Source organism: Hoplias malabaricus, chromosome Y, assembly GCF_029633855.1.
Source record: "Hoplias malabaricus isolate fHopMal1 chromosome Y, fHopMal1.hap1, whole genome shotgun sequence".
NCBI classification, from domain to species: Eukaryota; Metazoa; Chordata; class Actinopteri; order Characiformes; family Erythrinidae; genus Hoplias; species Hoplias malabaricus.
In genome coordinates this window covers 51,503,870-51,529,355 of record NC_089820.1, presented here as the reverse complement: position 1 = coordinate 51,529,355, position 25,486 = coordinate 51,503,870, and the positions used below count along the sequence as shown (strand labels likewise).

The 25,486-nt window shown below is 41.6% G+C and overlaps 1 protein-coding gene across 3 annotated transcripts in view; it reads left to right on the top strand.

Annotated features, from left to right (window-relative positions):
- LOC136678960 (uveal autoantigen with coiled-coil domains and ankyrin repeats-like) overlaps positions 1–21,015 on the top strand; it is a 53,977-nt gene extending 32,962 nt beyond the window's left edge. For 2 of the 3 annotated variants that reach the window (XM_066657171.1, XM_066657172.1), the window contains exons 3-19: positions 3,491–3,579; positions 3,870–3,934; positions 6,422–6,479; positions 7,373–7,443; positions 7,993–8,099; positions 8,207–8,388; positions 10,342–10,379; positions 11,649–11,702; positions 11,860–11,967; positions 12,362–12,394; positions 12,522–12,614; positions 12,740–12,770; positions 12,903–12,952; positions 13,914–16,568; positions 16,999–17,151; positions 18,120–18,185; positions 19,360–21,015. In XM_066657171.1, the coding sequence (XP_066513268.1) occupies positions 3,491–3,579; positions 3,870–3,934; positions 6,422–6,479; positions 7,373–7,443; positions 7,993–8,099; positions 8,207–8,388; positions 10,342–10,379; positions 11,649–11,702; positions 11,860–11,967; positions 12,362–12,394; positions 12,522–12,614; positions 12,740–12,770; positions 12,903–12,952; positions 13,914–16,568; positions 16,999–17,151; positions 18,120–18,185; positions 19,360–19,431 (3,925 nt within the window). In that variant the 3' untranslated portion in view covers positions 19,432–21,015. The remainder of the gene's footprint in view (positions 1–3,490; positions 3,580–3,869; positions 3,935–6,421; positions 6,480–7,372; positions 7,444–7,992; positions 8,100–8,206; positions 8,389–10,341; positions 10,380–11,648; positions 11,703–11,859; positions 11,968–12,361; positions 12,395–12,521; positions 12,615–12,739; positions 12,771–12,902; positions 12,953–13,913; positions 16,569–16,998; positions 17,152–18,119; positions 18,186–19,359) is intronic. The other variant, XM_066657173.1, reaches the window with a different exon arrangement.
- The last annotated feature ends 4,471 nt before the right edge of the window (positions 21,016–25,486 follow it).

Here is a 25,486-nt window from a genome sequence, read left to right as displayed (position 1 = left end):
CTGATTGATCGCCATATTTCAAGAAATCCACCAGAAACTAATTTTTTTTTTGGTAATGCATATTTACATCTGGCTATAAATAATGTAACAGTGGGGATGCTGGTTGTTGCTGATTGCAGAATGTGCACACGGCAGTCAGCAGTGTTCAGGAGGAGGTGCTGTAATCCAGATTCCCTGAGGGGATGTTTTATATTCTGGATTAAACCAGCAATGTTTATTTTTAATAAAAAAAAAAAAAAAGTTTTGCCTGCCCCATGGAAATTTACCGCTGAGCAAACATTCAGCAAGAGAAGATCTGCTTGAGTTGTGTGTGAGGTGGTGCAAGAGGCACATCTGTCTAACACTGATTATCATTGCCAATCAAGGATTAAACAAAGAGACCAAATCTTCCTACTGTGGAAATGGTCTTATGTCTCTCACAGACACCAGCACACTTTACATTTTCTCAGGGTTTAAGACCGTATGTGATTACGCATTATGAAAGTTTACTGATTTGCCCAAGTTACTCTTTCTTTACTCTGTTGTAATTGCTCTTCTGGTACCTCAATCATGCCGTCGTGTAAGACTGTAAGTCAGTTGGGAATTTGGCACTGCAGTCATTACTTAATATTCTAGGTAAGTGACTTCATATTCGACTGTTTATGTACAGGAAAGCTGTTGAAAACTTCATGAATATTAACCAGCCCTGTGTTCACATTTGTAATTCTTCTTGTCTTTCTATCTCTCCACTGACGAGTACTGAAACTGAATAGTAACGTGTACTGTCAGAATATTAAAAGCTGTAACTTGTATCCATGTTTTCAGCTGGTATTTATTCCCCTTGTTTCTCCGTCACTTATTTCTCACACCAGTACACTGGTATGCAAGCGTACACATCAGTTCGGTGCTTCTAAAAATATGTTGCACCTCCAGGGGAGTTACAGAATGAGCTGGAGCCAAGCTAGAATGACATGTCTGGGTCCTGACCAGCATCATTCCCACTGTTTCTGTGCCTGACAGCAACATGGCCTCTGTAATTATGAATGAGCTTAATCGGCATGTATTATATTCCTGTATAATGCATCTGTATTTTATACAGATTTGAATACACCAGGTCTGTTATGGAAATGAACTTATAAACCTGTTTTGACAGAGTCTGGAATTTAGGACTGTGACAGAAGCACAGAAAAGCCCACAGAGTTGTCAAGTGTATGTGGAATGCTGGGTCACAGTAGGATCACACATGGGTAGGGTTTAAAAAGAAATCAGTGACTTTATTTCTGCTTTTTAATACACTACAAATAAGCTTTTTTTGGCTGTTGTCAGCCACAGTACCAGATATCTTGAAGTGCTGCTTGTGTCTGTAATTTGAGGAAATTTTTACTTTTTTGAGTGTATTTGTTATGCCTTTTGAATCATTTCGACTTCACTCGCTTCACTGAGTCCAAGCCACTCATGTAGAGAATTTCAATCCGTGCAGGTGTTCTGCTGAGGCCAAATCTCCAGTGTAGGTGAGAAGTGAAAACATTCATATTTTGTCACAGAACAGTGAACACTTTCTTTTTTTTTCCTCAGAAGAACTGATTACTTTAACCCCTCAAACCTCAAGGATGGTTATGTAAGCCCATATTTATAGTACTTGCTGAGTTTAATTTAGGGAAGTGTTCAATGTACAGTGTTTATTTCCTGCTAAGTGTACTACTTAAATGCATTTTTCCAATAGAATTGCAACTTTTGCCTCTGTTCACATGAGCATTGTGGATCATGACAGATGCATGCTAAGTACATGACACACTCCTGACATACGGATGCATGCAGCATGTAACAATACCACCAGTGTTGAGTGTGATGGATGAGTGTGATCCACGGCAGAGTCACAACACTCCCAAAAAAGCATTCCTCTGCATGACACGACAACAATAACCCTTGAATAACATGATGTAACTGTATTCCAGGGAGCAGATAGTGTCGGTCGGGTCGGCATGCCCTTGGTCATCCGCAGCTTTTTCGGCCAGAGCCGAGGTCAAGGCTGCGAATGCATGGACTTCATCTCAACACGGTTTTTAATAACAGAAGCTGTAAGCAGGCAGCAGTCTGAATGTCTCCTCACACCTCTTCTAGTGATTGGACACAAGTGGACTGCGTTCAACCTTGGGTCTTAAGGTTTAACCCCTAAATGCCTTCTCTGTGTTAACAAATCACAAGCTCTGAAGCAAGCAGTAGTGACAGTGGAGACCAGAAATACATGATGTAACATTCACCAGTTATCACAATACTGATGTAAGAAAAGCCGTGCTATGATGAGCATGTTTTTCCCAGTGTGTGATTGTTGAGAGAATCTTCAACAATCACAGTTGGTCAGATGAGTGTTTTGAAGTTTGGACAGTGTTCCACCAAGATATTTATTCAGTGTAAGGTTTTAATTAATTATCAATTAATACATTTCCAATCTTTAACTAAACAATTGTTATCCTAAAGCTTTTAATATTTTCATTCAAATAAAGAATAGCAGTTTCAGGCTAACATCAGCAAGAAATGCTGCATCAAATATCAGAAGGGAGCAGAGCCATTAATTTGCCCCACACTAGTGTTGGACAATAATATAAAGATGAATATATAACACCAGAGAAAATATCTGGTCAAGACAGTGGATATATTTATACAATGCAGAGTGTTATAAAAACGTGTTTCATGGACTTGGCAGATTTATCTTTCAGAAGTTTGAAGGTACAGATATCTGTTCTTGACTGTTTTTTTTTTTTTTTTTTTATATTGTTCATATAGATACTGGAATTGTTGTATCGACCAAAATTGAGTAATATATTGTGATATAAATTTTGCCTGTTTCATCCAGCTCTACCTCACACTAACTATCATCTAAAGGTCGGGTAATTTTTAGTAGAGTGGCGCTAAATGGTTTTTGTTTGGAAAGTTGTGGCAGTGGTAGCACAGCAAATATGCACCAAGGCAAATAAATCTCATCGTTATGCAAACAAGAGACAAATCCATGCTGATGAGGTTTTAGACCAGGATATTTTAATAATGGTCTATGTCTGTTCTCACTGCAGCACATAGCTAACCTTGATCTCTTTCTTCTTCTTCCTTCTTCTTCTTAATTGTTTAAACATGAATATTGTTTTGCAGGTAATTATTTTGTACATTCTCAAGCCGGTCTTTGCTTACCCACACAAAGATTGAATGTGTGAGTGTGAACAGAATGGACCCAGGCTGTGTGTTTTTAAACATTCGATGGTGTTGAGTTTCCCATCATACCTCTTTTCCTCTCTGAATGCTGATGAAGCTGGATACAGCAAGCATCAATTTTCAGCACTCTGTTGCCCACCTTTTCACTTGCTCTTCCCATCACACTCTCATCTGTCACACTCTCCCCTCTCCCACCATCCACTTTGTCTAATAGAACTTGCAATCAGATATTACTCTTATACTGTTGAACGTTATAAGATTGAGGACCTGATTTACTGAGGATAATTCCCTCCCTCCCTCCCTCTAGTTTCCATCTTGCAGCCACCAGAGGACACCTGGACTGCCTTAACCTCATCCTCAGCCATGGTGTTGATATCACAGCCACAGATGCCACAGGTAAGACAGATACTTTTGAGTGCATTATTATTAATGTGCCGTTATAATGGCTGCGGGTCAAATGAAATATTCACAGCACTGTTAAACATTAAAGAAGGGGGTGAAAGATTATAACTGGAGAGCTGTCAGTAGATGAATCCACTACGCACACCATCAAAATCTTGTTTGCTCAAATATGTGGGATTTTTTGGTAATCCACTTAATGTAACAGTAGCATTCAATTAGATGAAAAGTGTACTTTTTGAGATTTGAAACGTAATTTTAATGTGTGCTCATTACATTCATTTCAGGGAAAAATGCCTTGCACCTGGCAGCCCGAAATGGACAGTCATTGTGTGTCCAGAAACTACTGCAGGTAAGGTCCTTCTACTGCCCGTTCGGTCTCTCCAACACATTAAATGGTCAGTGAACGCAAGAGTTTGCGATTTTTGTGGTAATACCATTTTAGGGCTTTGGAGCTTCGGTCAGAATATTCGGTGGAGTGGAGTCATTAACAAAATCCTCTTCCGACCCCTCCTTTAATATTCCTCTCTCCAGTTCCCTCACTACCTATGCTCGCTAACCTGCTAACTAGTATACACAATTTAACCAGTTTTAGTGTAAGTGCTCTAATTGCAGGCACAAATCTGACAAAATGAACCACCTCGCTTCGTTGTGAGTGTGTTTTAGCATGTTAGGCTGTTTTATATGACTGAGCTTCATTTGCACAAAGACGTTTATGAGTCTGAATATGAGTGGAGTGGGGACAGCACTGTTTTTACTGCTGGAGAACCTGAATGTGGGTTGAGAGGAGTGTTGCCTTATTGATAGCCACATTTATCCAAAATAAACGGAATGTCCGAATCTCAAAATTAGAAACCGAATACCTACCCAATGGAAAAATGTCTGAATGCCGAATACATGGGGCCAGCCCTATTGTTCAAAAAATCAGCGCTCAGCACCCGCTTTAAAAATAAGGGCTGCACTGCGGCACCCAGCACGGATCCGTTCGCTGAGTCGTTTGCTAACTCATGCATACACGGTGCCACTAAGGGCACAGGGTGTCCACGAATAAACCAGAGCTTCATGGAGGTGTTCTAATTTGAAATCTAAAGCAGACATGAACTGTAGCTTTGCCATGCTTCATTGTTAGGAGGTTGCTGTAGCGTGTTATGATGTTTTAGGCTTTGTTCAAGACTTTTTAAAGCTGAATACACGTGGAGTGGAGGGAATATCTAAATCTCAAAATTTATAAAACAAATTCCCAGCGAACGAATATTTGAATATTCTGGGCCAGTCATAGAATTTAGAGGTATCTTTCCGCCTTGGTTTTTGAAGACAACTTCTGTGGTCGTGATTTGTTATAAACACCGGAAACATTCTCACATCTCCAAAGAAATTACAGCTGTCGCTTTGTTTGGAGAAAAGAAGCTGGTCAAACAACTTCAGTGATGAGCAGTGTTTAAAGTCACTCAAGTCAAAAGTAATTTGTCCATGGCCTGTTGGTATTTTATTGATGCATGTGTTCTCCAGCTTGGCAGGCAATCTAGAGAACAACGTGGGTGTCTTTTGTCAATTGTGTGCAGAAAGAACGAAATGTCACCAATCAAAAACACAAGGCGCAGCAGGCGGAGACACTGTCTGATTCCTAATGAAGGATGTTCATAACAAACTGATCTCATCCTGTCATGTCAGAATCTCCTGTCAGTTTAGCCCTTTGACATCTGCTAATTACACGACAGACTTTGCAAAGAACCAATGATTTATCTGTCTTAATTCATAAAGTCAGTAAGTGCTGTCTAATTTTAAACTGTTACCAGCGCCAGCAGCTTTTGAATCTGTGAAGGGAGTCAATGTGGGAAAACGGCACTGAAAACCAGGAAGGATTTTCTTTTTTGTTGTTGTTGAGGGAAAGTTAGTATCTGCCTTTGTCCCTTTTTAATAGAAGGCGTTAATCCATCTCAGCTCATGCAGTTAGTTTATCTTCAAAGCATTTTTAGTACCGCATGAATTAAACCAGGCATGACACTTAGACTTGTGCATACAAGATGAGAGGAAACTAAATGTAAATGTATCTCTATATTATTAGACAGGCATCTGATGTCTATGCTGTATTACTTTTACTAATGATGCTGTAATGCTTAGACATGATAGATTAACTCTTTAATTGTGTGCCAGTGTTTGCCTATCACTAGCTGAGCTCTGGTAGCTAATGCTTATGCAAACAGTCTTCAGGAACTTGAGCTGGGTGTTTGGAGTGTTGACAGGGCTGCCCTGTACTGTAACCCCCATCTGTATTTCGGTGCCGTCATCATGGTGGTCAACTGCAATCTGACCCCTCCGCCCCTCACAGCCCACCCCTGAGGAGATAGAGTTACCCAGGACACAGTTAGACGCCCTGCTGCCGGTTTGGGAGGCTGTTGCTAGAGGGAGGAGGGAGAAGGGAAAGAGTGATGGCTGGAATAAGTGGGATAGGAGGGCAGGGAGTTGAATGAAAAGAGGGATTGAGGTGAAGGGGGAAGAAAAAAAGAACGAATGGGGACTGGTGTTGTGGGACCTAATGTTCAGGCCACTTAGCCTGTATCATGGCAACACTTTCCCTGACTTGACCTGCTTTCACTGCTCTCAAATTCTGGGGCTTCAAAAAAAAAAGGCCCTTTAAAGGCAGGCACAGAAAGCACTAATCATTAGGGCAGATGACTCCGCTGCTTACTTTAGGCAACATTTTTAAAATTTGATGTAGGTTATTTAATTTGAAGTCAAAGCACTTGCAACATATTTGCCATGCCTCGTTTTATATTAAACACATGTCGGCTCACATTAGATGGAAAGTGAAAGTGTGTGTGTGTGTGATGTGTTGCAGCACAGCTGTCCAGTTGGAAATGTGGACCTGCAGGGGAGAACAGCACTTCATGATGCAGGTGAGCTTTCATGTATTGATTTATTTTTCCAAACCTTTCATCTGCACAAATATTTTTTTTACTCTCTACTTTCCTCTTATCTCTCCCATTTTTTCAGTTCATTTCACTGACATTTTCAACTCTCCCACTATCTCGCTTAATTCATTTCACTCTCATTCTCTTTCGCTCTCCTTCTGTCTGTATTTTGGTCCGTCTCTCCCTACCTTGCTCAATCTATTTGTCTCTCACCTTCATCATCACTGTACTTCTCTCATTAACTCATTAATGCCGCTCTAGTGCAAATCACTTACTGTTTCTGTGTCTGTCTTCCTCACTTTCACACCAATGATTCTGAAATCTGAAACAATGGTAGATTATTAATATTAATGGTCTGGATATTAAGATTTGGTCTGGCAAAAAAATGTGTATCACTATATGTCTTAATATCAGTGGATGTGATATAATATCTATATTATGAATAATACCTATGAATAATATAAAAGTCTCACAGAAAAACTGCCAAGAACAAAGAAGAAACATGACATCACCATCAAACAATTCAATTCAAATGAGATTTTATGAATGGACCAATAGATATGCCCCAAAATGTATTGGAATAAAATCTTATTACAATAAATTTTGGAGCATTTCTATTGGTCCATTCATCTTGAAATTCTCCCATGATGGGAAGGACAGCTGGATTCAAATGATGGGGTAAACTAAATATTGACAATAATGGAGACGCACGTTTTTAATCGGACAGGGAGAAATTTACATATATTATTGTCCTGCCCTACTTGATTTTTTTTTTTTTTTTTATTTGTGAACTTGCCGGATGTCCTTGAGCTTGTTTTAACTCCAGCATATTTGTCTCTCTCTCTCTCTCTCTCTCTCTCTCTCTGTGTTCACTGCAGTCATGGCAGGCTGCTCCTCCAGTGTTAAACTATTGTGTGACAGTGGGGCTTCTGTCAATGCCAGTGACTTTGTGAGTATTTGCACAGAATTGCATTGAATTCTCCTCCAGAGTTCCACTCAACCACTGCCCCCTCCAGTGCTTTGGCTACACCATGAGAGCATAGGAACATTAGGAGCAATATGTTTGATTTGGTGCCTATCATGAAGTTTATTGTATTGTTAATCTTGATGTTTTCTGAGTGCTGTGGCATTCAGTGCTGCAGTGCACTGGGTCTCGAAGGAAAATGTCTTTAGTTATTTTTCCCTTATGCTGAGTGACTTAAAGGTCAGGGTTTTACGTTGCCAGAATGGACTGACACTATCAGGTCATTCATGACATTTCATCTTGAATAAAGCAGAAAGTGAAGGCTGATTCACTTAAAAATCAAATGATTCATTAGAAATGATTCATTACTCTTTCCTTTTCTCTTTTCTCTGATGAAATGATCAGAATGCTGTAGTTAGTAATAATATTAATGATGCATCCTGTTTATAAAACTCTGTTTTAGATATTCTTCACCCTGTAACAGTCAGTTGAATGAATGTGCAGTATTGGTTATTTTAAATTGTGTTTGTGTAGGATGGACGAACTCCTTTGGTGCTGGCCACTCAGATGTGTCATCCCCGTATTTGTCAGCTCCTGCTCGAGCGAGGAGCTGACATCAGAGTGAAAGACAAACAGAACAAGTAAAAAATACTCTTTCAAAAACAGGTTATTAATCATCTTTCAGTGTGATGTTATGCTTTGAATATAAGTGTTAAGTAAGTTTCTTTGTTTTTGTGTGTTCTGTCAGAACTGCATTGGTCCTGGGCTGTGAGTATGCTTGTAAGGATGCTGTGGAGGTTTTGCTAAAGAATGGTGCTGATGTCACTGCTGTGGATGGCTTTGGTCATGACAGTTATCACTACGCCCGGCTCAGCAAAAACCAGGAGCTTATCAGCCTCGTCAAGAGCTACTTGGACAGTGCTACAAAAGGTACCTTAATTCACCTCATCTTAATGACCTTGAACTTGCAAGTCCAAAGCAATCTAAAGCTGGCTGCGCACTTTGTCATTGGCAGGAAAGCAGCAGACTGGTAATTTGGATTGATGATAGCGTTAGGACTCTAATCAGTATGCCACAGACTTTGCAGTGTTGCATCAGCATGCAAGTGACTTTGATCTACTCATTTGTCTTCATGCACTCAAAGTTCTGCTATCTATAGAATGCACAGATGCGCAAAGCACATCTGCATATTATCAAACGTACATGGAATTAGCAGATGTAAATCAACCCAATTACTTCATGATTCATAAAAAATTTAGTTAATTTGTATCAGGGTTTCCCCATGCTTTACTTGACTTGTGTGTATTTATGTGTATTTAATTATACATTCTGGGCCATTATGTGAGGAAGTGCACAGACACAAAACCCCAGCTGCAAAAAAAAAAAAACATTAAAAAAAAAATTCAGAAGACGTTTCCTTGCAATTTGCTAGCTCCTAGCTAAAAAAAATGGCTCAATCAGACAAAGATAAGGATATTGCTCTATTCCTGCTTCATAGGTGGATAATATTGACTTATTTTTGCTGAAGATGAAACTTACTCTAAAGTCGGGAGAGTGCTGACTGCATGAAAATAAACACAGAACAACAGTGCTACAAAACGAAACAGCTCAAATAACACATTTCTGTCGTAATTCAAACAATGAATAAAAACTTAGACAAGCGTTCACCTTAAAAAGATGCTGAGATTCCGAACATAAACAAACCAAAGAGAACTTCAGTTCTCCACTATTGTAGATGTTGAATTTAAGAGTTTTTATATCCACAAGCTCAGAGAAGTGAGCAAATAACATTGGAAGCTTATAAAAATGAATGAAAGCAGTGCCCCACTAGGGCAAGAGATAATGCCATGGGGACGGGGGCACAGGGGGTGTCCGTTGAGGATCACAAAAGGTTTGATGAGGATAAGGGAGACTATAACTGCAGGCCTCATGCTTGAGCTTTTGAGATGGGTTCCTCACCCTTGCACAAGCCTGCTTACTCTACATTTGCATGTAATATTTATTTGGATAAGTGCCTCTATGATATGACCTGTTAAGATAATGTAGTGAGAGAAGAAAACGAGGCGAGTGAGACTTTGAAGTGTGGCCAGGGAGGAAGAGAGTGAGTTCAGGAGTTACTTATGACACAACAGCGACAGGAAAGGAGGTGATGAGACTTATCTGAGGAGTCAGAGCCATCTAGAAGGTTCTGGCTTTCTCAGGCCTGCCAGGTGTTTTAACCCTAGCCTCAGGACAGCAGCAAGCACACAGGAAACTAGAGATCAAATCTCAGTACCGCTTGCATACAAAACTCTTTCAGCACCTCTCTTTTTGTAGAGGAAAGCTTCTTCAGTGCTGATGGAAAAAGGGGGTCATATGAAAGCTAGCAGCATGTTGCCTCACTCTGAGACTGGACCAGAGTGAGAAGTTTTAATGTTGACACTACGGCATTTTGAGACTGAATCTAAAAAAAAAATCTGCTTTAGTCTGTTTTTTCCTCTGCCTGGTTTTGTTTTTCCTTAAACAAAATAGCATATACTTCAGGCATTAGATGTCATTATTTATGTCAAATCTTTAAGCAGATTGTATGGAATATCTCTGTTGTTTTGATTGTTTCAGCCAATAGCTGCATGTCAATTTAAATATGTTCATCAGAGTTGTATGATATATTCTGTTAATTAAAATGCCTCATCCCATCTTATGGTGTTTGCTCCCATTGGCGAAGAGCTTCTTCTTATGACCATGAAGCCTTGCTGCAATAGTGTAATCACAGCTGTTGAGTTTCCTTTTTCGAAGACTCTTGGCCTTGGTTAACCTGTGCTCTCATGAATAAAGCCTGGCACTTGTGCCTTTGTACGGAGGAAGCTGTGAAATGACTAACATTTTCTTCATCTGTATTCACAGCAAAGGAGGCATTGAGGATGGAACAGAAAAAGAGACAGGTAATAAAATATACTTACACAGGCTGACATTTCACAAATAGAATTGTGTTCAACGCTCGGCTGATTTAAGAACAGAAAACTAAATGTTCAGTACTGGGCACAGTCGGAAACCACTCGTGATTAGTTGGTTCGGTATTAAAAGTGGGTTTTTATATGATGTTCTTCTTGATCCAAGCAAACCACAACACATTTTAAAGTGCATGGACCTTTGCGCGGCCCGCTCTACACATCCTTTCAGACCCACAGCACTGAGTAGTCCTCAAATCTTTCAAGAACTATTAATATCATGATGAGAATTTTGGTGGTCTACCAGGTTGTGCCCTTTTATATATTTCAGTTGTAGATTTAACTTATTATCATTATTATTTTCCCCTTTGATGCCCCCCTCTTTAAGCAAGAGGGTTTATATTAAATCACATCTCAGAAAATAGCTGATTCTTAATTGCCAATTTGACCTGACATTCTATTAATGGGGGGTCTCTGACTTTTGCACAGTTATGTATGTTTTTAAAATAGCACCTGTTGTAAATTGCTTGTATTTTATCCTCGTTGGACTGTTTACTGTTGACTGAGGTGAATTTGTGTGAATTCTTTGCACGTACCATTGCCTTTTTTCTCCTTCATTATGCTGCCACCTGAGGTAGACTATGCAGAAAGGCAGTGAGCTTGAACAGCTGGGAAAAGATTAGACTGGCTTATGTCTTTACTGATATTTTGATGAGGGGTTAGTGATAGGAGCTAGTGTAATTATTGAAGTAATTGTTGGCTCATATACAAAGCTGCGTGAACTTTCCAGCTCTGGAAGTTCTTCAATCTGTTCCAAACATCTTCCTTTTGTAGCTTTAGACTGCCACCAAGGGATGCTGTAGTTTTAATTTGCTTGCTTATTAAGGTGTGCTTAGTTTTGCTCTTGTTGATTGTACAGCTGGGATTGGACTTAATGTGTATCATCAAGTGTTGATGGCGTGTAATAAACATAGTTGATGCTCACTGCAATAAGCCCTGTGGAATATCCGGTTTACTTCTCAGCACTACTGCCATCTGGTGCAGGAGAAAAAAAACTGCAAAGTAACCCCTGAATTAGGACTCTCAAGAACTCAGGACAACACAACCTCAATTATAGCTTTCTGCCGTCATAACGTCTTATCTAGATGCAAAGAGTATTTGCTTTTTCCTTCGTCTCATTATGAGATTTGTGATTAAGTCACGGTTGGCAGTGATTTCTACCCATGGAGACCATGATGTTATTCTTCTTTCCTGTCTCTGCAGCTGTCTGTGGATACTGCCTCTGAGACATCATCTAATAGGGATCAGATCATTCACGTAAGTGGAAGAGTTTGCACTTGCTTATTGGACAACTGGGGCTTGCTATTCATATATGACATAATTTGATGGCTATGGTTCAAATTAAGTCTCTGATGGAATCTTCATCCAGTGATTTACTCCACAGCTAACTTTATTTTCCGTTCAATTTTCTCAGGACTTGGAGAAACAGAATGAAAGCCAACAGGAAACTCTAAGGAAATATCATCAGGATCAAAGGGCTCTGTTGGACAAAATTAACATGCTGCAACAGCAACTTAGTCAGGTAAAATCACATGTACAATCACACGAAACAGTTAAGTTTCACTGAAATGGTGGGTTGCATTAGTAGATAGAAATATGTAGGTTGGGATATGGGATCTCTAATATAATAGGTTTCCCATACAATCCAACAGCCTGTCTTTTGCTTTCTGTGTCTGTAGACAAACTATCCTTAAATGTGTTCAGCGCAGGCAGCAGGTGGTGTGACAGGATACTGTTTTATGTCCAATTCTTTGTAGTTTGGAGACTACTGCTTCTACAGACTGACACTTATGTATTTTAGATGACTGTCCTCAGGTACCCTCCTGTGGATGGTAAAATTATGTTCCTTTAGTGTGGAAATAGATTTGTAATTACTGTGCTCTCATAGTGGTTCATATTTTTCTTTTCTTTTGCAGGAAAAATCAATGGTGGAGGACGTTCACAAAGAGGTAATGTGTGTATTTTGTAGGCCCTCAGAGACTAACCCCAAAACTATCATTTTAAAGCATTCAGGAAAAAGAGACAGCTGATTAATTAAACTCCTTCTCATTTTCCACATCTCTCTGTGGTACTTAGAGGGAACAACTGAAGCTCCTGCTGTCAGCCAAAGAGAAGGAAGAAGGAGCCAGGGCTACAGAGACCGTGAAGGTTCAGCTCCGGAGCCAACTGGTGAGTGGCCAGCAATGGCAAATGGAGGCAGCATGGTCATCAAAGCCTTAATATCCTCATCCAACCTCTCACCGTGATCAAAGTTTGTGTGTCTAATTAAGAAATTTGCATGTTTATCGTTTCAGGGAGATTACGCAGGTCAGTCTGTGATTAAAGGTGAGTGTGTCCTGTGATTATGGCACTGACGTGGTTTAACAGGCCTACTGCTGAGATTGAGCAGTATCAGGCATTTATTCGGATGGATTAATGAGGTTTGGTCGGCAAAGTAATTGCTTTTTTTCTGTGCAGGGAAGGAGAATGTTCTCGTCAGGCAGTCTCGTAGTGTGGATTCTGCTCAGGTAACACCATCAGAAATGTGTTCTTTCCTAGATTCACAGGAATCCTGTATCATAAAGGCATAATTTGTCAGTGTAATACATTTTAGGTGACAAACATTAGACAGAGTTTTTTAATTTTGTAGCGTAGCATTGTCTAATCTGATCTACTCAGTAATTCCTCCCTGTCTGTGACCTGTTTACTGTACGCAGACACATGGTGTCAGCAGCATTAAGCTTGAGGGAGACTCATTCTGTCAGCTCTGTCACCTGCAGTGGGAAAGTTATGATTCATTGGCTTTAATCTCCGAAGGGACTTTCTCAATTTGGGATCAACTTTAGCGATAAACATTTTATTACACCAAATGGCATCTGATCTCATCTGCCACAGGGACGTCTATAGCTGTAGTATAGTGAAAATGTCATTTGGAAAAGTAAACTGTTTCAAATATGTCCTAGGGGTGTCTGTTAAATATTTAAATGCTCGGAATGACTTGGTGTGAGTGAATGATAAAGGCATCGGTTCTTCTGCTAACCAGTTGAAAGTTTAATAGGTTTTTTAATATACTGTACTGTACAGAAGTCCATTTACAAAAGTCAAATATGCACCTCAAGTTCAGTTTCATTAGTTGCATTTTCTTGTTTTTATGATCCAAGTATTCTCAAATACAGAGTAAGACATAACTGCTTTTCAGTACTTATTTATTGATAGCTACTCATTCTTTCACACTTATAAAATGGAGGGTTTTTACTGTTCAAATAATGATGTTTTCTGTGGTCTACTGTGCATTTTAGGATTATTTTTAATTTAATTTATTGTATTAGTAGACTATTTTACATGTTTATTTTTACCTATTTTACATTTTAACTGGACATTAAATGAACAACAGTTTTTGGTATTTGCAGAGTACTGAATGTATATGTTGACACGCTAATGGCTGTTTTTTCTAGGAGTTTACTTGAGTCATTATGTTTATCTCTACAGATTTTACAGCCCCCGGTTCCCTCACGTTCCGTATCTCGGCCGTTGGAGCTCTCTCCCCCGGTGACTGGGACCACTAACGAGATGGACATTCTACGGCAAGAACTGATCTCTACCCGTAAGAAGCATGAGGCAGCCCAAGAAGAGGCGGGCTACCTGCAGGCAGCACTGACTCAGAAGACCCATGAATGTGAGGAACTGATCAAAAACCGTGAGGTGGCCAAACGTGAGGCGGACCGGCAAATTCAGGAATTGGAGGGGGCACTGGGAGATGTACAGAAGAGAATGCTGGACTCTGAAGCCAAGGTCAAACAGCTACAGGCCCATGTGGTGGCTGTGAAGGAACACCTAGGCAATCAGATGGTGGATGACCTTAAAACTCAGCTTGGCGACGTCAAGGCCAAATATGAGGGCGCTTCAGCTGAGGTTGGCCGAGTTAGGAACCATCTAAAGCATAGCGAGAAAGCTTTAGAGGAGTACAAGAAGAGTGAGGGTCTTCTGGCCCAGGAGGTCGAGAGACTGGCTGCTGAACTGAACGTGTTGAAAGAAGAGCGGGCACAGATGGCTGAAACTTTGATAGAAACTGAGGCTCAAGTTAAAGAAGCAGAAGTTCGTCTGACGGCCGTGGTTCCTGTAGAGAAATTTGACAACATGAAGAACCTGCTGACCAACGCTGTGGATGAGAAAGAAAGACAACTGGCCGAGCTGAGGGAGGACTATGACCGCGTGCTGGAGGAGGTAGCGGAGCTTCACAGGGAGAAAGGAGGTCAGGACACCATCCTGCTTCAGGAGCACGAGAGGGTCAGGACCACTCTGGAGGAACAGTGTGCTGTCTTGAAGAAGAAGTTGGCTGACGTCACTTCCAAGTGCCAGTCCCTGATCTGTGAGGTCGAAGAGGGCGAGGACGAGCGAGAGTTACTCCGGAAAGACCTACAAGAGCTCACCCAAAATCTCCAAACCAAGTTCATTTCCATTGACTCTCATGAAAAAATGAGGAGTGCGCTGGAACTTGCACTGGAGGAGCTGAAGGATCAACTAGAGGAGACGGAGGAGCGTCTAAAAACGATCCGGGAGGAGAAGGTCTCTCTCTCTGAGAACATGAACAACCTAAAGAGCACTCACATGCCCCGTGAAATATATGAAAGCGAAGTTGCTGTGCTGTCTTCCCGCAGCACAGAAATGGAGAAAGACCTAGAGAGTCTCCAGAGGAAGTTTCAGGAAAAAGTGAAGGAGCTGGAGGTCGTGGCATCTGAGAACGTGACACTGAAACGGAGCATGGAAGGAGAGTTTGTTAAAAAGGACGTGCATGAACAAGTTCGTTTGGAATTGGGCGAAGCTTTGGCAAGAGCCAAGGCTGAAATTGCCAAGTTGGAGGAAGATGGAAGAGTCAAAGAAGAAGAGCTGAGAAAGGTGAAAGAAGGAAGCGCTAAGTTGAAGGAGGAGTTTGAGAATGTGCAGAAGAAATTAAAGCAGGACTATATCAGCCTCGCTGAACATGAGGCAGTGACGGGCAAGCTGACATCTGCGTTAGCTGGGGCCCAAAAGAGAGCCGATGAAGCCTCCACCAAATATCAGTCTGCTCAAGAAGACAACACGAAACTTCATAAAGAAATTGAAGCCCAGAAGAAAGAGCTAGACGCTATTCAGGATGCCATTCATTCCAAGTTTGTGCCACTGACCACTGCGGAGGAGAAGGAGAAGTCTTTTAATGCTACTTTGAAGGACCTAAAAGAGAAACTCGTTGACGTGCAGGTAAGGTACGAGAGTGCTAAGGCCGACTTGGAATGTCAGAGACAGGAGAAGGAGGCAATGAAATTAGAGATTTCTTCTGTACAGCAGAAGCTGGAGGCTAACGTTGTGTCCAGTGAGAAACACAGGGAGGTGGAGGATGACTATAAAAGCCAGGTGGAAACATTGAGTCTGAAGTTGGTGGAGATGGAGCAGCAGTACATGGAAGTGACTGTACAGAGAGCGGAGCTGGAAGAACAGAATGCACTGTGCACAGCGGAAATCCAAAATCTCCAGCGCCGACTGGAGAGCGAGTTTGTTCAGATGGAGCAGTTTGAGACCTTGCAGTGCTCTTTGGGCTCCAGCTTGCAGGAGGCACAGGCTGAGTGTGATCGGCTCCGGGAAGTCTATAATCTGGAGGTCCAACACGTCCAAGAGTTGGAGAGAGAGCTGCAAGGTCGCAGTAATGATAGTCAGTTATTACAGACCTTGGAGAGGGAGGTGACTGATCTCCGGCTGGCCCTGAGGGAGGAGGAGGAGACCAGTGCACAGAGGGCTGAGGACGTGGCCACCCTGCAAACAGAGCTTCTCAGAGCAACGCACGCCTTGGATGACCTCCGCAGCCATGAAGGACAGGTGGCTGAACTACGGGCAGAAAAGCAAAGACTGGAGGAGGAGGTGACTGAGCTCAGCGATCGGCTCTTGGGCCTGGAGGATCAATGTGAGGATCTCTACAAAGAGCTGACTCAGGCCCGAGAGGGTGAGAGCAGGGCACGGACAGAGACGGAGAACCTCCAGGCCAAGAGCATTTCAATTGAGAAAGAGATTCGAGAGCTAAAGGAGAGGTATGACAACTCTCTCGTTACCATCGGAGACCTACAGAGGAGGATTCAGACGTCCTCAGAACAGACTGAGGCCAAAGACAAAAGGGTGAGGATTAGAATGTGGGTTTGTCTGTGTGAGATCACCTAGTGCTGCCTAATTCAAAAAGCAACAATACACTTCTTACATATCAGAGAAGGGCTAGTGGAGAGACAGGTTTTTGTTCCAGTCAGACAGAAGCTAACCTGATCCTACTTGATGAATTGCTTGGGCTCAGTGTGCAAAGATGTGCCCTTATTCAATTAGAATTAAATCCTGCAGTCACCCTGGGTTTTTATGGATAACACTGATGACCCCTCTTCTGTTTATCATTTCTATCCTGTAGTTGGATTAATCTTTCTTCTCTTTTTATTGCTTTTAACTTAAATGCTCCATAGAAACGTACTACAATGTGGTTACAAATGATTAAAGATAAGATATGCTTCTTTATGCAGCGTATTTAGGATCCAAAATAATAATATATATGTTTGTGTTTCAGATCACAGAACTGTTGGCTGATGTGGAGAGACTAAAGCAGGCCCTGAATGGCCTGTCCCAGCTGGCATACACTGGCAACACGCCCAACAAAAGACACACACAACACATTGACACACTCCAGGCACAGGTCAAGAGTCTCCAGCAGCAGCTGGCTGTGAGTAGCCCTCTCCATTAAACGCCTCAGCCTTCAAATACACTTTCACATCAGACCGAGTCCTCCTGCCTAGGCAATGAGATTATATAATGTGACTCTCAACTAGGCTTAAAGTGGCGTAATTGATTCCACTGTAAAGGAATAATGAAATAAGTCTATCAGTAGATAACAGTTGGACTTTTTCCTTGGCTTTTAATAATGCACAGACTGGGAGAGGATTAAACTTCATTAAAATGTTAGCCAACCACAGACTATAAAGCTATGTAACATTGCAGCTGAAAACCCCCTGGCATTCAAGCCTTTTGTTGTGCACTTGAATATGAGTCACTGGTGTGAAACTGGGGCAGGAAAAGACCAGAAGGACGGCTTTCTCGTAAGTGTATGTCTCAGCAAAAATTGAATTTATTAAAAATAAATAAATAAATAAAAATAGAAGAAAATCTGTCTCCAGGCCTTTCCAGAACTTTATGTGAAATGAGGTTTGAACTTTGTAACGTTTCAACAAAAGCCTATTTACTGAAGAAGGATTTTTCACCGTTCTGATATACAGTCATTATATTTGCCTTCCAAAACATGATGGAGAGATGACTAAATAGCTAAATTAGAGGTAAAATTTGGCCAAAAAAAACAAACAAATAAAATAAAACAGCTCTTAAAACTATAGGTGGCTTGAACTAGGGGGTGAGCAGTACACACTGAAACAATGCTTACCTAATAAATCACATTAAATTCAATCATTATGGGTTCTTCTATAGTTCATTCCATATAAAATCAGATGCTGGTGCGGATGGTGCTAGATAAGTGTAGAGAGATGTGTGAACATGAGGATAATAAACTCCAGACAATCTCTCACTGACTCTCAGGCTGGTTGAGTTGTAAACATTGCTTTCATTAGGACTGAGACAGAGACATGGAATGGAGTCTTGCCTGGCTTTGTTTAAACTTTATAAACTCTCTTGCCATTGCAGGATGCTGAGAGGCAACATAGAGAGGTGGTTTCAATTTATCGAACTCATCTTCTAAGTGCTGCACAGGTAATAAAGTGTGGATGTATGTGTGTGGAAGTGCTTATTTATGCTTTAGTGTTAACAGTTATATCCGTCTCAGGGTCTTATTCAATATGCTGACTCTTAGATGCTCTGAAAATAGATGATCTTTTATAGCAGTGGTCTTTGAACTTCAGTTCAGTTTTAGTTTATTCTCTGACTCAGGCACACCTATCTAAAATTGTTCCTCCTCATTTCTATCTGACACATCATTGACGTTACATCTACCTTGTGAAATTACGTGTTAAGTGCAGGCACAGTGCTTATATAATTGTTTTTCGAGAAACTTCACGGTCTGTTTTCTATTTGCTGCTTCTATATCAGGTAGATAATGGATAAAAATGCATGATTAATCTGTTCTGTCTGCTACAGAAGCAGCCAATAGAAAATAGATTGGGGGGGGGGGGTCCACCTTGCTTTGGATATACATTGGCCACTTGTAATAGGTGTCCAGTGTGACCAGATGAGATCCAGTTTTTGTCTCATGTAAAAAAAGCACACATCATTTCCGTTTTATGTTCTGAAACCTACTATAAACTTGTTTTCTCACTGGCTATTACCAGCGTATTGTGAGTTTGCTCTGGTAGCTGTAGCTGCAGTTGTCAGCGATATTATTATCTACAGAACTCATAACCACGAGAGCAAAGTCAGCACTGGTGGGAGAAAATTGTGGCTGGTTTCACAACAGTATTCTTGTCATAATTTCCCATCCTTTAGCAGATATTCATCTTTAATTCTGGTAAAGTGTGACCACCGGCCTTGAAAAGAACAACCCACAATGCATTCACGACAAATTTCCATAATTATATGCGGATACAGCATGTGCATTTCCACTTCCTAAATGTGGTTTGAGTGACCAAGCACAATACATCGTGGGTCTGTTTACACCCAGCTTTCAATTTGTCAAGGAACCTCTGAACGTGAGCCCGTCACCAATAATGCAGGTTAATTTCAATGCTCCAAAGTGTAAACAAACTCTCTGTGTTTCTGATTCCTTAAAATGAATGTCTTTTGTGGTTCTGACCCTGTACGGTTAAAACTGTAAACACATGTTTTATGGCATTGCTCCAGAGAAACTTTTTGGTTATATGTGAAATCACCTGAAAGTGGATTTGTCCGGATTGACACGCCGCCTGTTCCCTTTTTTTTTTTTTTTTTGCAGGGTCACATGGATGAAGACGTCCAAGCAGCCTTGCTGCAGATTATCCGAATGAGGCAGCAGTTTGTGTGCTAAACCCTGGCCTAAAGGCACCACTGACTCAAATCCCCCCCCTCACCCTTTCTCCGTAGGTTTACAGTAAGACAAAGCCATGCCCTGGTTCAGTCAGGGAGAATATAACGTATTAGAAATGTCCTCCCTGGTGTGGGACTGTGTGCTTCTGTAGAATCAAAGCCTGTTAGTTTGTTGTGATGATAAATATTGGTTTTAGCAATAGAAGTTTCAGAAGTGTTACTGAGGATGGCTGTAGGCCTGCCTTACTTCTCATGTATAGTAGTTTTAAATCAGCAGTGGATGGGTAGTTTAATATTAAAAATTCAATGAATGTATTTAGTCTGAATATTGACCAGCAGAGGTACTCCAGAGTGGTGTGTGATGGGTACTGATTATAATTCATTGTTCAGTATGCTAGATTTAGCAGACGTTTATGCAGTGTTGTGCTGGATATCTAATGGAGTCTCATTTATCTCCTCCTTTTCACTGTAGAAAAACCGCCTAGAGCCTGCAACAGGCCTGGCCTCTCCTTGTCTCTGTATAGCTACTTATTTGAGACTGTTAGTCTTTGCTATAAAACTGCGGTCAGGGAGCAGGTCTCCTACCCCTGTTATCAAGGGTGTCGGGCACAAAAAATCTTTCATTAATGTCCAAACTAAACAGCACATTCATAAGAGCTGTATGGCTAAATTTACACGAACAGAGCTGGTGTTGACTGCTGTCCCTATCATCACCTTTTACCATCAGTAACAGCCTCTGACTGGAACCAGTAGTGCACGGCTTTAAATAAAGTGAAAGCTGGATTTGAGTCTGTGAGTGTTAAAGACACTGGGTGAAACGGGTAGCAGCCCATTAGCAACTACAGCTCAGCTGCTTCCTGTTCCAGCCACAAGCGTTCTGTACCCTGGATAATACTGCCCTCTTGTGGTGTGACTTGGCTGGCCAAGTTTTGATGGCATAATTTAGGTCTTTGTGGTTTCTTTGACTGTGTAGGTGATGTGATGCATTTGAGATTTTTCTTTGGTGCTTCCAAAAATCTGATATTTTTATCATGGCTTTGTATTACTTTTGATTAATGATCGTTGATAACCATGTTTTATGGTAATAATATTCAGCAGGACTGGACTAGAATGCACATTTATTGAAGGGACAGGACATTCAGATTTTCATATTTTTCATTGTATTAATGTCTCATACCCCACCCCCCTTTAAAAAAAAACAAAACAAAACAAAAAACGAGTAAATAGCATTTAGAAGCGACTTTGTGTTTTATTAGCTGCTTTAGCCTAATCACTGAGATTACTTTGTGTATCATAATACTGAACTAAACACGTATTCACTGAACTCTTTTGCTAATTGGCTTTGCCAATAGTAATTTATTGCAAAAGGCTACTGATCTTTTTTTATTTTATTTTATTTTATTTTTTTATTTTTTTTTTTTTTAAGCTTATGAGGCTTTGGTTCTCTACTGGGATTACAAACTTCATAACATCATCACTGTGGATCTCTCCTTTCTGATGTATTGGTCTACAGGTAGATTTTCATGCTGTGTAGGCTTTTCTTTTCATTTTTGTTTTACAATTTAGTGAATTTAACATCAATAAAAGTGCCTACTTTAGACTATAAGGCCTCTGACTCTTACTCTCAACAAACAGGTAGGATCTCAGCTGCTCGTGTGAAGAGAATCCTAGGAGATAAAAGTATATTTTGCACCATTTTCCTGTCAGACAATCTCAAGTCCGTCAGCTGGAGATGTCTTTGGAATCTGGAAGCTGTATCTGTTTCTGTTGCTGTCTATTTGCGAGTACGATGCTGGCACAGCTCCAGTGTGACACACTAAAGACACAAAGTTCAGCTCTAAACGTGTCTTGGCTGATTGACTGCATTTGGAATGAGGGGGAAAAATCTGTAACTTCTGTTCCTGGGTTTGGACCCCATCCTCCGAGGACCTCCTGCAGATTTATGACTTCTCATTGAAGTAAATGCGTACGGCCAAACCCACACACACACTGCAGTAGGCTGAATTCACAGGAGGTGGTTAAGTGTATTTCTCTCTGCCTGCCTCTTACACAGTTATTCTCCTTCTGTTTGTTCTTTTCTTTCCCCCTGTCTTCTACTTCTCTCTCACACTTTTTTTATCCCCCCTCTCCCCTGCTTCTTTCTCACCACCCCACCTCCCTCTCCCCCTCCCGACCGTGCCCAACCTTTTATTCCACGTTAGTCAGGGCATGTGTTTTCACTTTAAACACAATCACTGAAGGAATGACGATGCTCTGCTGCGGAGGCTGCACTTTTATCTCTCGTGGCTCACATTGATTTGTAATTTTGTGTTTCACGAGAAGGTTTGTTATTCCGCAAATACCTTTAAAGCTGGGAGTCGAGTCGTACAGGAGACTCAATATTGCACTTCCGTTCCAGGGATTTAGCTCTTTTTGAAGTGGCAGGAGATGTGCATGCCACCTGGGTGATCTAACAGGAGACTGCTCCTCTTGTTGTCTGTTCTGTTTCACCTCTTTCGCTGAAAGCGTTTTGCTCTGGTCTTTTGTGGTTTCCAGCCAGATCAGAAGCCGAAGCGTTATTTCTGTGTCATCTTACGCTTGTTTAGTGTTTCCTTTCCGAAGCTTTTCATACAGCGCTCTGAATATTATCAGCTTTACACGCGTGTCTGTCTGGGGTTCCAGCTCTTTGAACTAAAATCCCTGAGTGCACTTGAGCCCTAACCCCATCCTTTCTCCTTTTCTAATGAATCCAACATTTCTCTTGTGTTTGGTAAGTGAAGGAGTGGGTTCAGATGGCAGAACCTACCCCCCCCCTTTTTTTTTATTTTCGCACTGTGTCTTTTTATGACTGTGTTATTTGTGGTCTGCGTCATATAAACTGTTCACAGTAATTATAGCAAATACAATTCAATCTGTTTGGAGATTTCCTTTTAATTTCATTTCCAGGACTATAAGCAGAACCAGACCTCCCCCTCCACTTCTCTCTCTTTCTCTCTCTTCTGTTATCCCTCCCCCTCTCTTTTCTTGTTCTCTTTCCCTGTCATTCCCTTCACTCTCATCCTTGCCCTTCTGTTATTCTCTCTCTCTCTCTCTCTGCTCATTAATCATGGCTGTAAGGATCACAGCGCTGGCCTGCTGTGTAACGAGCCCCCTGGAGTGTGTGTAGAAGGAAGGGGTCCATCCTGTTCATGCAGCTTTGATGCACTGAGTTGTCTCAGTTCAGTGTGTGTGTGTGTGTGTGTGTGTGCTGTGATTCATAGGAAGCCTGCACCTTATTAGACTCACTGCGTCTGCGGATCCATCCACGTCATGCTTATGATTTGTCCATGCTTTCTTTGGACTCTGTAATATTTTTACATGCCATTTACCCTCTGTCCTTCTGTTCCTCTCTCTTTTTCCCCTCTGCTGTTTGTCTGTTCCCTTTCATTCTCTTGTTTTCAGTGTCTCTTTGTTTCTCCTGCTGTGGTTCAATGGAGACAGTGCGCAGTTTTGATGAGGATGAGAAAAGTGCTTTTAAATTAGGAGGTTTTTTTTAATAATCCTGGGCAGTTCCACCCTGCGTTTCTCAGACTCATGACTTACAAACATACAGCTGTATTTCAGAGCTGCTACGTAGTACTCCTTAGGATCCAGGGGTTCACCCACAATGTGAAGGGGATCTTTAACAAAAGCAGTAGTTATATTTACAGTCAAGTCTTTTGTAACTTTTAATGTAGGAAAGATTTAATTGAATTTTTTATCTAAAAACGCAATGCTTGCGAACAACGATTACATGGTTTCAACCAATCAGAAGCAGATAGAGGCCATGTCATCAGAACCACAACTAACTGACTGTCTGTTTCACTGCCGGCAGCACTCAACCCTCAAGCCATAACAGAGGATATGCTGGAAATTGAAGTCTGGATTTCATAGCAAACAATTGCACTTTAAACCACAGTCACAACATTGGTCAGAGAAATCACTTCTAGATATTTTCCCCCAACCGTTCAGCCCTGGTCGTAATCAAATTTGAATATTTGTTTTAAGGGCACTCTTTCACTCCTCTCTCCCTCTGTCTGCCTTCTCCATTCCTCCAGTGCACTGAGGTCAGCAAAGCGGCTGCGGTGCTCCGTTTCCTCTTAGGGTCGCGCTGACCGTGTCTGTTAATAATGGGCCATTAGCCAGCGAGTGGTCTGCGGCCCGCAACCCTAAGACAGACCATCCCCTCGCTCACCCCCTTTAATGTTTTTGCAGACTTCCCAACACTTTGTAGCCCCAATAAAGTTCATTTATAGGATAATGGGGCTGTGGAGGACACATGGGTCTGATTTGAGCTGGATGGCTTCAGCATGTCTCAGGCTGACCCCACCACTCCAACACCTGGGAGGAGGGAGGGATGGATGGAGAGAAGGGGAGAGAGACAGAGGCCCTTTCATTTGCCAGGATTTATTGGCTGGCCATGGGAGAGGTCCATTACTGGAGCCAAGCCCTCAGCCTTCTATCAGGAGAGCTGCTTTCATGTGCCAGAGAACGACCACAGCGCTGTGTTCGCTTCACCACCGCCACGTCCTGTGAAACCGTTTGTTGTTTTAAAACTCTCCCAGATCTGCCCTTATAACTTAAACCTTAAATTGCGCCAATAAGCAACTGGAACATGTGCTTATATAAACTTAACCCACGCTCCCTTTCTGATTGGAACACACAGGTTTAAGAATCTGAAGCTGTTGACGCTGATTCGAAACAGGCCCCTTAACCGCATGGTAATTACGCCAGAGGAGGTTAACACGGCGCACCATCTTTTCCCTGAAATGCAATAAGAACATTATACGCTGCACGCTAAACGGTTTCATCTGAGCCCAGTGTTTTTCTTCTTCCCTCATTAGCTATTGGTTAACCACTAATGCCTAGTGTATCCACTTGCTTTTTTTCCCCCTCTTTTTTTTCTTACCCTCCACCTTCTCCTCTGCTCAAGGACTTAGCAAAACCATATGTGCCCCCCCCTCCTCCTCTCTCCGAGTCCAACTCCTTAATAATCCCCGAGCCTAAACGGAAAACAGGCTGCGTTTCACATGTCTGCTTAGGGCTGACACATGGGGCCGTGTCCGTGGTTTAGCAGAGTAAGCCTGCCCAATCGCTGACCGACTGCTTGGAAACGGCACCCGAACCAGTGTCGGCTTTTCGTCGTCTTTAAGAGACGAGGCTTGGCCTGCAGCGGCCTGCTTTTCAGCTCGGCGGAGAAGCCCTGCGGTACTTTACAGGCTTGTTAAGTGGGGAACTGCTGGGGAAAAAGGTTGGGAGTGCAGCAGACCTGGGACTTTTGCTCAAGTGCTCAATATCTTTCTTTCTTGCTTGATAATATATCGACCACTCGATCTGACGGACAGCCTCATAATCATCAGCTGCATGTCTTCTGAGCCCATGTCCATGACCCTGGGAATCTGATTCATCAGCCCCCTCCCTTTTCTTTCTTTATTTTCGTGGCTGGAGGATATCGCTGTACTAGCAATTTATCTCAGTCCGCTGCAGCTGTATTCCAGAGAATACGTCTTATAAAACAGTGCTGTAAAGTGTAACCACTCTTCTGCTTTCCCTCCAAAAGGCATAGTTTTGAAACAGCGTAAAACATAGTTTCAGTGGGATTCCACAATTTGGGACGAAGAAGTTAATGCCTTAAGTTTACCCCCCCCCCCCCCCCAAAAAAAAAAAAAGGCTGTGGTTGACCACATTGGCTCCAGATAGTTGTGTTAGAAAATAAGTCTAAAGGATCAAGAAATGGAGTGTTCTCAAACCACAACAGATATTAGTAGAATTTAATGACTGTCCTGTCATTTTACTACAGCAAAGCTTCTTTATCCTTTATTCAAAAGATTTTTTTTTAAAAAGTGGTTACAGTAAAAAGCTCAATTTCACCATTAATTCATGGCTGGCTTTATTTTATTTTGAAGCTACGGATTGGCACAAAGGGCTCAGTACCACAACTTAACATGAGTTAATACAAGTGGAGCCACTGCATCTTTATAATATGCTGCTAACACAGCACTTGTGGTGACAGCTCATCACACTGGGAGGAGAACACTACCTGCCAATTCTGTTGAGGG